This window comes from Sporothrix schenckii (genome assembly GCF_000961545.1).
Source record: "Sporothrix schenckii 1099-18 chromosome Unknown Cont41, whole genome shotgun sequence".
NCBI classification, from domain to species: Eukaryota; Fungi; Ascomycota; class Sordariomycetes; order Ophiostomatales; family Ophiostomataceae; genus Sporothrix; species Sporothrix schenckii.
Window position 1 is genome coordinate 2360177 of NW_015971142.1, and position 12401 is coordinate 2372577.

The window sequence follows — 12401 nt, forward strand, 5'->3', positions numbered from 1 at the left end:
ACCGTCGTCCGACCGACATATATTATGCTAGCCTCTCCCCGTCCCCTCTAGCCCTTGTCTTTGTAGCTTCCTTCCGTTCCAACTCTCCGTCTTTTGTCTTGGTTTCCGCCTCCATTTACAAAGTTCTTGTTGTTATTCACTCTCATTCCTTGGTATTTCACAATTGCTCCCTTCAACACTCCCCACACCACCATTTACGACCGCTACAATGCCTAGTTTGTCGGCAGCTCGCTACGGCAAGGACAATGTCCGTGTCTACAAGGTGCACAAGGACAAAGAGACGGGTGTCCACACGGTCACGGAGATGACCGTATGCTGTCTGCTTGAGGGCGAGATTGAGACGTCGTAAGTGGCCTATGCCGGGAGTAGATGCAGATGTAAAGGAAGTGCAGAAGCGTTCTAACCTGTGCTTCGCGCATTCTATAGGTACACCAAAGCCGACAACAGCGTGATTGTCGCAACCGACTCGATTAAAAACACCATATACATCAAGGCGAAGGAGAACCCCGTGAACCCGCCTGAGCTGTATGCCAGCATCCTGGGTTCGCACTTCCTCGAGACCTATGCGCACATCTCCAAGGCACACGTCTCCGTCAAAGTGCACCGCTGGACGCGCATGGTGATTGATGGTGCGGATCACCCTCACAGCTTCCTGCGCGACAGCGAGGAGACCCGCAACGTCAAGGCCGTGGTTACCCGCGACAACATTGAGCTGAACAGCAGCATTACTGGCCTGACAGTTCTGAAGAGCACCGGCTCGGCTTTCCATGGCTACATCCAAGACGAGTATACGACGCTGCCCGAAACCTGGGACCGCATTTTGAGCACCGACGTTGACTGCACGTGGACCTGGAAGTCGTTTCCCAACGTGGCGGGCGTGAAGGAGAATGTGGCCCTGTTTGACAAGGCGTGGGAGGACTCCCGCAACATCACGATGAAGACTTTTGCCAACGACGAGAGTGCTTCGGTCCAAGCCACCATGTACAAGATGGCCGAACAGATTCTGGAGACTACACCCGACGTCGCGACCGTCACGTATTCTTTGCCCAACAAGCACTACTTTGACATTGACATGTCTTGGTACAAGGGCACGAAGAACACGCGTGCGGATGCCGAAGTGGTTGCGCCGCAGTCTGGCCCTAACGGCCTTATCATCTGTGAGGTGTCTCGCTAGATGAGCGAGGTCATGACATAGTTACGTGGTGGATGTAGCCATTTGTCGTTTCTGCTGGGTATTTGATCTTCCTAGGGGATTTGAAGTGCATTTCATGTTGCATAAACCTGGCGCACTTTCGGGATTCTTTTTGTTTGGTAGTCTACCTCTCTCCATACTCGTATGACCATGTGATGTTCGCTCGCATCATTTACTTCCACATGCCTATTTTCGGCTAGTAATCTGTGTCTCCCCTTTACTCCCAACCGCCACCATTCAGACATTTACGCCGCAAAAGACGCCTTTCTAAACAAAATGAAAAAAATCTCCGGTTTGAAGTTGTTATTTATACATAGAAATACACGCTGTGATTTTAATTTTCAAGAAACTCTCGCTTCCCTAGATGCTTCCCCGCAAGGTCCTCGTTCATCATAATCTGACCTTGTCAGCGTCCCGTATCGCCTTAACGGCCTCCTCCCAGCCTTCAGAGCCGACCGCAAGGCCGCCAAATCGTACAACGTTCTGCTTGTAGGGGTGTGCGTCGCCCTCAAAGGCCTTGAGCCGGGCAAGTCTCTTCTCGCGCAGGCGGTTCTTGGGCAGCATGCCGCTGACAGCTTTCCGCAGGACCTCTGCGCCGCCAAACTTGTCCATCAGTACGTCCATGGTCACCGTCTTGAGCGAGCCTGGCCGTGTATTGTGGCGGTGGTATTCCTTGCGCCATTTCTTGTTGCCCGTCGTGTAGAGTGCTGCGCAGTTGGTGACGACAACGTAGTCGCCGCAGTCGGTCGAGGGGTCCCAAATCGGCTTGTGCTTGCCCATAAGGAGTACCGCGATACGCGAGGCAAGGCGGCCGAGCGAGGGCGGTGTAATTGCTGATTCCGGCGACTTGATGGTCGAGAGCTCAGCGTGGGGAGCGGACGCCGAGATCTGGTGCCATGTCCGCGAGTAGGCTAACCGCGTCTGCGGTAAAACGTCGCATTAGCAATGAGTCAAATATCGCATCTCCCCGGATCCGTACCAGTCGACTTTAATCTCAGACCGTCAATTGCACTGGCAATTTCTCTTCTGTCGTTCCTGGGATGCTCCTTTCGATACCCATCACGCCTCTGATCGCGTGCGTGTACAGCAAAATTCCCACTATATTGTAGACGTACCAATCCGAGTGTTTGAGACATGGCGGCGGCTGTGTGTGCACGCACAGGACGAGATTTGTGCGCTTGGCGGGTTGGGACTGTAGTGAGTCGTGAGCCTTCGTCGTCTTGAGATCATCATCACATATATTCGACGAGGCCAAAAATTTACGTCGCTTGGTTCCGGACACTATCACGTGATAAATGGGTCCATGTGTTCGCCCGAAAGCACGGCAATTTAGTGCAGTTTCCGACAACAGAGGTCCGTTTTAGCGTAGCACAAGCTGTCGTAGTTGATCAGATAGAGGTCAAGCTCAGTAGTCGGCCGATATCGAAGAGTGATTTCAAAGCAGCTGCTCACGACATCCCATAACTGTGTCCACAAGGACCGAATTCGCTTTTCATCACAACGCCCTGCTACCACTTCGCATAGATCTCTAGCCAGTCGATGAAAACGGCGAACAAATATTTTGTCGGCACGATCTCTGGCTTTGCCCTCACGGCCGTTGCAACAGGATATCTCTTCCGACGTGGTCCGGCCTCCACAACCGACGCAATACCAAAAAACGCCCATCAAGGCGTGAAGCCCACGATGACGGTGACACACTCTTTCCGGGTATGTTTCCTTTTCTGTGTTTCCGATTCAACTGGTTTACATCCGAAACTGCAATACTGACCAACTGAACAGACACTGTTCGCAGTGCCCCTTTCTTGTGATGGCTGTGTCAAGGACGTTTCCGACGCCCTGTACAAGGTGTCTGGGATTTCCAAAGTAGAGGGTAATCTAAAAGACCAGCTGGTTTCGATCGAAGGGACAGGTAATTTGGCTCTTCTCTTTCGGTTCTTTTATTCTTTATTTCTTTCTTCTTTTCCTTTTTCCCATTTCCTCTACCTCCTTCCCCCTTATTTTCCGTGGTGGAAAGGGGTCTTTGCGAATGCTTGATTATTGACTTGGGTTTAAAACCGTAGCACCCCCGTCTGCCATTGTCAAGGCCATCCAGGAGACTGGACGAGATGCAATTCTCCGGGGTTCGGGAACATCGAACAGTGAGTATGACCCTGTTCCCCATGCCTCTCTATATGGCCGTACGGAGCATACCCGTAAAACATTCCAGAACGGAGAGTGTACGAACACCGTTACAGCCACGTCACGGGCCCGGGGTCTACACAGGCGATGCATGGCCCCTGGTCGGACGATAAGAAAAAGGGACCAAAAAAAAAGGCCAAGCTTTTCCAAACACGGGTCTGAAAAATAAAGGGATGGAATAAAGAGATGAGACAAAAATATGCTAACGAACTTGATCTTTAAAGATGCAGCTGTCAGTATCCTTGAAACATATTACCACCATAACCAAGGGCCTGCGGCAGCTGAGGACAGTGACGACAAGGACCGCTACGTCCGGGGTCTGGCCCGAATGGTCCAGGTGTCGTCTGACGTCACCGTCATTGACCTCACAATACTCGGTGTAGCTCCTGGCCGCTACTATGCGAGCATTCGGGAGTTTGGCGATCTCAAGCACGGCGTGCTCTCGGCCGGGCCCGTTTGGTCGGGCAGCGCTGCCGCCGCTGGCGAGAAGCAGGTGTCAAGGCAGGGCGATCTCGGCACTGTCGAGATCGGCGCCGACGGTCGCGGCTCTGTGTTCCTGGACCGCCCGTTCCAGGTCTGGGAGGTGATTGGACATGCCTTGGTTGTGTCGCCTCGTGACGAGTCGCAGGCTGGCGCGGCACCCCTACAGAACGACGAGAACACGGTTGTCGGTGTCATTGCAAGGAGTGCCGGCGTATGGGACAACGACAAGACGGTGTGCTCGTGCACAGGGAAGACGCTCTGGCAGGAGCGGGCTGACGAGGTCAAGAAAGGCATGCTGTAGAGTGGCGTTTTATGCTACGATAGCATAAGCGAATTACAATCAAATGAACCCCGAAAAAAAAACCGAAGCATAATATGCCGACACGATGACGACCAAGACCTTTGCAAACATCGCATGAGGCTCACATTCGGGCATGGTCGGACAGCCACATTCGAGTCAAGTACGGGCAAGAAGACTCAATAGGAGGTTTGCCAACCGTTAAAAGTCTAAAGACCTCTTTCACCGGGGATGTGTCTAGCCTCACCGTCGACCATATGCTGAATGTACATTGTATTCTGATTGTCAACAGGCAGTTGGATTTGGATTTCCAAATGGAGTCTGAAGCAACGACTGAAGAGTTCGTTATAGCACTCTATTTCTTACTAAGTCCCACGTAGTGCCCAGTGTTTTCATATCGAATTCTGGCCCAGCCATATCCTTGTCAACGTCTCGTGTCGCCAGCTCTGTCTTACGGTGTGCTGCACTCAGTTCGTCGTAAGTTTGCCGTGTTCTTGGCGGAGACCAAAACCCAAGACCCGCCACGATTGATCAGAGTTCTTGGCGTTTGGGAAAGAGACTCGCAGCCAGACATTGGACATGGATGCTGTGCCACTTGAGACTCTGTACGCGCCCTTGGAAACGCCCGCTGGTTTGCGATGGGGCCAAAGTGGGTCGATTAACTGAGTGTCAGCGAATCAGCGTATACCGCCACGACATGGAACACTTGGTGCATGAGGTGAAGAAGGGGAGGCCGGGCCCTGATTCGCAATGGCTTGTGACCGGCTATGCTCACATTGCATTGATGGGGCCCAAGCCTGCCGTCATGCCAAATCGGGCAGCGGGGCCTGTGATGGTGACCCGCACCAGCAAGATTGCCTGGGCGTTATGTGCTGGACGGCATTCGGATGTGATGGCTCACAGAGGTATTTTTAGGGTGATTTAGTGTCGAATGGAAGCATTTCTAGTGGACTAGTCACGCTAAATTCGACTCGAGCCGAATCGCGTGCCGACATCCACGGTAGCCCTCTGCCAACCTGTCCCTTTTCGTACTTCTGTTCCAAGATATACCAATCAAAGACAGTAATTTTGTTTCTCGCCAAACGTACGACGTATCGCAGCAGTCATGTAGCCGCCTGGTTGCCAATGTGATGAAAGTTGACCTGGCCGCAGACCAGGCCCTTCCCAATCCTATTTTCGATGGTGGCAGCATCTCGTGGCCATATTCACAATGGGATGAAAGACGCAGAGACCTGTTGAATGGCGCCGGTCTGCACCTCAGAAGTATGTTCTCGAGCATGAGGGAGTCTAATGGAGCCAGTCTTGCCTCGTTGCGTCGTTCGATTCCAAGAGCATCTCGACCAGCCATGGTACGGTACCAGTGCGTGGTTCGCTGGCTGATTGGCTTGCCAGACGGCCGTGCTGCCTGTTTCTGTAGTTCAAGTAGAGTTGATCTAGAGACAGAACTGTCCGTGAATTGGTTGTGCAAGTCTGTATATGTGATGGGCTTCGTGCTGCGTCTCGCGATCTTGCAAAATGGGCGTCACCACAGGGCATGCTGCACATCTTTTCCCAAAGTGTGGGCGCCTCGATGCAGGTTCGATGGTTCGCACATCCATTGTTGGCCAATGCTGGTCATCGCCACCCAACCATATTTGGGTCAATTGCCGTGTTGCTCACAGCCTTTTCATATATGGAGATTGCAAACTTTGTGCACTGTCACCCAGTGGTTCAGGATGTTCTGAACCAAATTCTGCATATCCTCGTTCCTGCCACCCCCTGGCCAGGCCACGCTCAGGTGCGACCCACGCCATTTCCGCACAGCCAACCAGCACCTTCCCCTCCAACCTCCTTCCCCTCGCTCTGTCACCCTGAGTCGTGCCTGCCCCTGCCCCGTCTTTCGCCCATCCCAATGGGCTCAAGCGGAGATGCACCACATACGATAGACGAAAGTACGACGTGATGCTCTGAACGGACGCTCTCTGTCAGGCATGGCCAGGCCTTTTGCCTCTTCGATTTACCAGCTGCGTTGCAGCATGCATACCGTCCCCTGTTCGTTGCCTGCCCATATCCCAGCAAACCAGCCCACACGCCCCTTCTGCTTCTCAAACATTCGACCGACGAAACGTCCCAATCCCTTCCCGTGCCTTTGCTTGCTTTTGTCCCGTTCCTTCTTGCCTTTTTTCTTTCCTCGTTCACTTTTTCCTACCGCCCCTGCCTCTTCTGTCTTCTTTCTGTTCCTCTGGTGTCTTTCTTATTTTCTTTTGTTCCTCTTCGGATCGTGTCTTTGTCTCTTTCCAATTACAACATCACCACCGACAATCAACATTCAAATAGTTATATCTCGCCCGCAGTAAACAGCAGCAAACTTGCTTTCGTCTCTCGTTCCCGGCTCTTAGCACCACCCTTACGACTCGACTCGCAGCGCGAGGCAGTCTTTCCGCAAACCGCACTTGCGGCTCGTTTAAGCTCTTTGAAGAAGACACCACAAACCAGACACAGCACGCAGTCACCAGTCACTATCACCATCACCAAAAATATTCCCATCGGAGAAGGTGTGGGACCTGCATGTGCATTCTCAGCATTCGTGCAGAACAGACCGCAAAGGAGGGGAAGCCTTTCCTTTCTTGACCTTGGCGCAAGCGCCCGACGACTCCCAAAGAAAAGTCCAAAAGCCCACGATACAACCTCTTAAAGCTCGCTAGCACATTTTCTATTCTCGGGGCTGGGCTCACTTGTTTGGCCATTTTCCCGCAAATAGCATTGCCGTTTTCTCCCTGTGTGGTTCTCTTTATTTTGGTTCCTTCGATCCATATATCCGTCCTGCCACCTCTTCGCCTTCCTTTGCCCCGTAGCTGTTTTCGAAGAGAGTTGGAATCTCATCCAAGCCTCTCGCAACAGCCTTACGTTGACTGAACTGTTTGACTCGCCCTCACCGCTTCTCAATTCTCAGACGGTGTTCGGTTGTCAGCAACACGACATTTAGCAGCCATGTCTCTCAAACAGGTATACTTGTCCTCCAACATTCACAGAGCAGGCACTGTTCGCCATGTGTCCAAGGTACTGACCTGGCGCTCTTTGCGCCGTGTAGGAAATCGAAACGTGGGTGGCCGCGCTGAGCAACTACGACAACAATGAGTTCGACGAGGCCCTCAAGGAGTTTGAGAAAGTCTCTGACACTTCCAAAATCCTCTTCAACATGGGCGTTATCCATGCCACGCTTGGCGAGCACGAGAAAGCTGTAAGACCGTCCTGACTCCTTAGTTCCTTTCGTCTCCAGGAGTTGTTTACATTGATCTTCCGGGCCGACACAATACTAACCCTCTTTGCTCCTGTTGGCAGGTCGAGTGCTACCAGCGCGCTGTTCGTCTAGACCAGTATCTCGCGGTTTCTTATTTCCAGCAGGGCGTGTCGAATTTTCTGCTTGGTGACTTCGAAGAAGCCCTGGCCAACTTCAACGATACACTCCTCTATCTTCGGGGCAATACTATGATCGACTACGCACAGCTCGGCCTTTTGTTCAAACTGTACTCATGCGAAGTTCTGTTCAACCGCGGTCTGTGCTACATCTACCTGCAGCAGAAAGATGCCGGTATGCAGGATCTGTCGTACGCCGTAAAGGAGAAGGTCGTCGAAGACCACAATGTCATCGACGAGGCTATTCGCGAAGAAGCCGAGGTTTGTTCTTCTCTGTTAAACCCGTGATCCACTTACATACCTGACGGCTAATTTTCGGACAGGGCTACACTGTCTTCTCAATTCCCGTCGGCGTGGTTTACCGGCCAAACGAGGCCAAGGTCCGTAACTTGAAGACGAAAGACTATCTCGGCAAGGCTCGTCTAGTCGCGGCCTCTGATCGCGCCAACGCCTTCACCGGTTTCGCTGGCTCCGAAATCAAAAATGTAGGTTCACTTATTTCACGCCGTATCTGCATCTTGATACATGTGGGGACACTTGTTGACCGCTTTAAAATTCCTAGGCCGGCATGGTCGACGTCAAAGATGACCGCCCGGCAGACAACATCTCGTTTGCCGCTACCAACCTCGTCAAAGCCGATATCCAGAGCCGGAGGCTACAGTCCGAACCTCCCGCTGGCCGCAACGTCTTTCCACCTACACCACCACCCGAGAACGACAAGCAGGGTGGCATCAGCAGAGGCGCGTCCGTTCGCAACGGCCCAAAGCCGATGCCAGCGAAGCTTAATATCGATCGAACGCGCCCCAACGACCGCTACGAGAAGGCGGGTTCGCCACAAGACGGCCGCCCGAGAGTCCAGCGCTCCAACTCGACAGCGCCGTCGCGGAGTTTCTCACAGCGCGGTCCACCGCAGTCGCGACGGCAACAAGTCGACGAGGAGGACGCGTACCCAGACGAGCTCTACGACATGTACCAAGGTGGGGGGGGAAACGACAGAGGCAGCCGCTCGCAAAACTCAGGCAGACGGCCCCAGCAAAGGTATATCGAAGAAGAGGACGAAGGTGGCAGCGACTACGATGACGGCTCGTTCGACGAGGGCGACTTCGAGATGGTCTCAAGCCGCCGCCCTGGTACGAACTCCATGTCCGGAAGCTCTCGCGGCCAGTCCAGAAGACCAGAAATCCGGAAGATTCGGGTTAAGGTCCATGCTGATGACGTTCGGTACATCATGATCGGTGCTGCCATTGAATTCCCCGATCTCGTGGACCGTATCCGCGAGAAGTTTGGCATTCGCCGTCGGTTTAAGATCAAGGTTCGCGATGATGACGGCCCAGACGGAGACATGGTCACCATGGGCGATCAGGACGACCTCGAAATGATTGTGATGACCGCGAAGTCAAATGCACGCAAGCAGAGACTGGATATCGGAAAGATGGAGGTGAGTTTTATCTTTTTCTGTGTCGTTTCTTACTCACAGTCGCATGCTAATTACCCATCTCACAGATCTGGATTCAAGAGATGTAGAATGTACACATTTACACACTTGCTCCTTTGGCAGCTTTAGGAGACCTTTATACCCCTTCAAACCCTGTGATAGGCTAGCTTTTCTGGACGAACTTCTATGTCTCCTTGGTTTATTTACGGCAGCTTTGATTTCTTTTCATGTCCAATTTCGCCGCTACCTGGCTTTGGTTTTCGTGCCTTCTTTCTTAATGCCCTTATTGCACACTTTCAGCACCTGGGCTGTGTACATAATAACCACTCTACAAGCGTCCATTTCTGTCTATCCCACGAGCTTATTACATAAAGCTTGTCGACTTCGTCACACCTTATTCTACCTTACACATTCGTCCCATGCCATCGCTTTCTGTCGCCTGTTAATAAGCTTGAGTCTTTTGGTTTAATATTCTCACCTGCACTATGTATTTTCTTGCCATTTAGATTTGAAAGGGTTTCTATATCTTACGGAGTATATCAACGTCTGTTTCCAACATATTTTAAATACATAAGAACAAAAACAATAATTGTGCTCATGGGCATTGCGACCCTGTTAAGACGTACAAGGTGCTGACCTGCATTACTAGTCTCCATTCCGGTTACCTTCTTTGGGCTGATAAAAATAGATTTGTACGCGGGATCTACATCGTTGTCTGATTTAGCAGCCTTGATCATTGTCTTTGGCACTTTGCTGCTACCCACTTGAGCATAATGAGTGACGGAACTGTTATACTCTATAAAACACAACAGTCAGGGCGATTGAGACGTGAGATTAATCTTCAACACGTAGGTAAAGAAAGCATGCTAATAAATTATGGTCTGAAATACACCGGAAATCATATAACTGGTCGATCTCACATGCATATCAGTAATAGTTCGTATTGCGTTGTACAAATTCCATATTTTGTATCGAAGTATTTTGAAAAGAGACTGAGAAAAGGGTAGGCCTTTGAGACATACACACAGGAACATAGTCGACCGGATATTATAAAACATCAGGACGCTGCATATCGAGTCCCGAAAGTAAAAAAAAAAACGCAATTCCTGACCTTGCGCCGCATAAACTACACTTCATCGAACATTGTTGTGTAGGGTATCCTGACAATATAACCACCCAACCCAATATTGTGAAGATGTCCGACTCGAAGACAGAAAACACCCAAAGCAACAAAATGAAAACGAAAGCAAAGAAAGTGATTGCCACAAAACTAGGAAACCGAAACAAATATATGACAAGGCCAGCAGGATAAAGTACAAAAGGGTGATACGTGAATACAGACAAAAAATACAAAAGGCAAGCCGGCACTGACCGTATACCTTCTTGTCACAGGAGAGTAATCGAAACTCTCGTCCCTAATTATTTTATAGATCGTGAACAAAGGAACGATCAGAGCCGGACTGACGTGAGCCAATGTCGTGCGCAAACTGTCGCTCACCCACCAACAGATAGTGGTAAAACGAAATGAGCAACAAAATAAGGGACGGATGAAGTATCTGGGGAAAGACATAGAAAGGGTCGGAAAAGAGAGCAAAGACGGATGTATACGACAAAACCTCAAAGAAAACCACAACCCAAATACGAGCGGGAAGAGTAAGAATGTTGTCGACAGCCTTGGCTATTAAGCCAAGTGTGGATGCATTGTCCTGGCAAGAGGACTTGCAGTTGGTGAAGATGTAGACTTGTTGCTTTGATCACGTTGCTACATGACGCCTGTTGACAACATTCGAGAGTCGACGTCATCCAGCGGCATGTCCAAGCCTCGCGTCTCCATAGCGTTGAGTCTTGCTTCGACATTGTTCAAGCGACTGTCCAGGACAGCTTGCTGGCCAGGCATGCCGCCTCCGAGGCCATTGGCCAAGTTTGGTGGCATGGCGTTTGCCATGACCAGATTGTTATTTAGACGCTGCTCCACGGCTTCGAGGCGCTTCTCGATCGACTCCATAAACTTATCAAGGCGGCTGTTCATCTCCTGGAAGCCGTGGCTGACATCATGGCTAATGCGGTCGAGCTTGTTCGTAAAACTGCGCAGATTCTGCGCAATCGGCGTCGCCTCTTGGCCTGGAGGAGCGGCCGGTACGCGAGCCTCGTGGTTGTGACGGGACTCCTGGACGACAAAGCGCCACTGGTTGGCCAGCGACACCTCACAAACAGCCTTGGCACGGAAGGGGCAATCGACCTTGCGCGTGGATGGGTTGCGCTTTTTCGCAGTGCTGTTGTACTTGACGCCGCCACGGTCGCACACGAGGTCGTAGCGCGTCGGTTTGGCATCGCGGTAGTTGGAGGCGCGAAGTTTGACGATGCCGTAGCCGTTGTCCTTTGCGACGCGCTGGACGGCAGTTAAAAGATCATCAAACGAGCGGTAGATGCCTTCGGGAGGCGCGACCAGAGTCGTGGTGGCCGGCGAGGTCGCAGGTGTGCTGGCAGTGATCAATTGGCGGGCGGGAGTCACGGCGCCGATCGGTGTAGACGCGGCGATTGCACCATTCGCCGTTCCATTAGTACGCGCCGGGGTGCCTTGGTTCTGGGGGATCGGTGTCGTACCGGGCGCGGTGGACCCCAGGCTCCACGCCGGAGGCTGCTGGGGGGCGTTGGAAGCCAGCGCGAATGTCTGTCCCTGCGCCAGAAGCGCAGAAGTATCGGTCTCAAAGCCTTCGCTATCGGGAAACGGTTGGCCGGTCGCGGGTGGCTGCGGCGCGTTGGTCCCGTTTGTGTTGGGGGTCCCCGGGTGTGTTGATGCGGAAGCCACGGTGGAGTCGATGACAGAGGTCTCTGTGGGAGAGAAGTCGGCCGGGAAGAATACCCGTGGTTTGTCCGTGGTTGAGGCGGTAGCGAAGCTCAGGAGCAGCAACCGCGTTGCTACAACTGAAACTTCTAAAGGGGTTTGCGAAAGAAGGTCGGAAGTTGGATCACCGTGTGTATGATACGGTCAGCGCGTGACGATAGTAACGACGATGCCAGAGGGAGGAACAGGTTGAAAGAATGTCCAATAAAAGGGAGAGGCGAAAAACACGCCTTGTGTTCGACACACGCTGTGACAGACTTGATCGAGGCTAGACCCAATGAAATATGGACACTGTTTTGAAAGTGACAAAAGTAACAAAGCGATCTCAGTGATGCAGTTTGACGCGTGCGATGATGGTTCGATGGAGTCGAGGCGTTTGGTGTGCAGTGCAAATGCGGGAGGCTGGACAGTGTGCCCGATGAAGATATACGGTCTATTTTGTACCTTTGTCAAAAACGACACTGGCGAATTTGATTTATCACGTGATACGTATAAGCCACAGTGCGATCTTTTGGCCTGCTTATTGTGGGGCGTCACGGTTGACAGGAATTCGGCGCGCTTCATCTCGACCATC

General features: G+C 51.9%; 7 protein-coding genes across 7 annotated transcripts; 5 read left to right on the forward strand and 2 right to left on the reverse strand.

Annotated features, from left to right (window-relative positions):
* Window positions 1-208: 208 nt before the first annotated feature.
* Window positions 209-1174, forward strand: SPSK_07787 (urate oxidase; the record flags this gene model as incomplete). Its single annotated transcript, XM_016734443.1, has 2 exons — window positions 209-345; window positions 427-1174. 2 exons carry the CDS (start codon window positions 209-211, stop codon window positions 1172-1174), a joined length of 885 nt encoding a protein of 294 aa, XP_016591079.1.
* A 408-nt stretch (window positions 1175-1582) lies between these two features.
* Window positions 1583-2328, reverse strand: SPSK_07923 (large subunit ribosomal protein L13; the record flags this gene model as incomplete). Its single annotated transcript, XM_016734576.1, has 2 exons — window positions 1583-2113; window positions 2308-2328. 2 exons carry the CDS (start codon window positions 2326-2328, stop codon window positions 1583-1585), a joined length of 552 nt encoding a protein of 183 aa, XP_016591080.1.
* Window positions 2329-2731: 403 nt separating this feature from the next.
* SPSK_07898 (uncharacterized protein) lies at window positions 2732-3532 on the forward strand (the record flags this gene model as incomplete). The annotated part of the gene is made up of 4 exons (XM_016734551.1): window positions 2732-2899; window positions 2972-3101; window positions 3253-3330; window positions 3399-3532. The coding sequence occupies 4 exons, from the start codon at window positions 2732-2734 to the stop codon at window positions 3530-3532; spliced, it is 510 nt and encodes a 169-aa protein (XP_016591081.1).
* Window positions 3533-3569: 37 nt separating this feature from the next.
* SPSK_08020 (superoxide dismutase 1 copper chaperone) lies at window positions 3570-4154 on the forward strand (the record flags this gene model as incomplete). The annotated part of the gene is made up of 1 exon (XM_016734671.1): window positions 3570-4154. The coding sequence occupies one exon, from the start codon at window positions 3570-3572 to the stop codon at window positions 4152-4154; it is 585 nt and encodes a 194-aa protein (XP_016591082.1).
* A 694-nt stretch (window positions 4155-4848) lies between these two features.
* On the forward strand, window positions 4849-5076 carry SPSK_10833 (uncharacterized protein; the record flags this gene model as incomplete). Its single annotated transcript, XM_016737098.1, has 1 exon — window positions 4849-5076. One exon carries the CDS (start codon window positions 4849-4851, stop codon window positions 5074-5076), a length of 228 nt encoding a protein of 75 aa, XP_016591083.1.
* A 2045-nt stretch (window positions 5077-7121) lies between these two features.
* Window positions 7122-9071, forward strand: SPSK_07236 (NADPH oxidase regulator; the record flags this gene model as incomplete). Its single annotated transcript, XM_016733900.1, has 6 exons — window positions 7122-7136; window positions 7222-7371; window positions 7473-7808; window positions 7871-8032; window positions 8110-8985; window positions 9051-9071. 6 exons carry the CDS (start codon window positions 7122-7124, stop codon window positions 9069-9071), a joined length of 1560 nt encoding a protein of 519 aa, XP_016591084.1.
* A 1673-nt stretch (window positions 9072-10744) lies between these two features.
* Window positions 10745-12391, reverse strand: SPSK_07393 (uncharacterized protein; the record flags this gene model as incomplete). The annotated part of the gene is made up of 3 exons (XM_016734056.1): window positions 10745-11814; window positions 11846-11907; window positions 12144-12391. The coding sequence occupies 3 exons, from the start codon at window positions 12389-12391 to the stop codon at window positions 10745-10747; spliced, it is 1380 nt and encodes a 459-aa protein (XP_016591085.1).
* Between the last annotated feature and the right edge of the window lie 10 nt (window positions 12392-12401).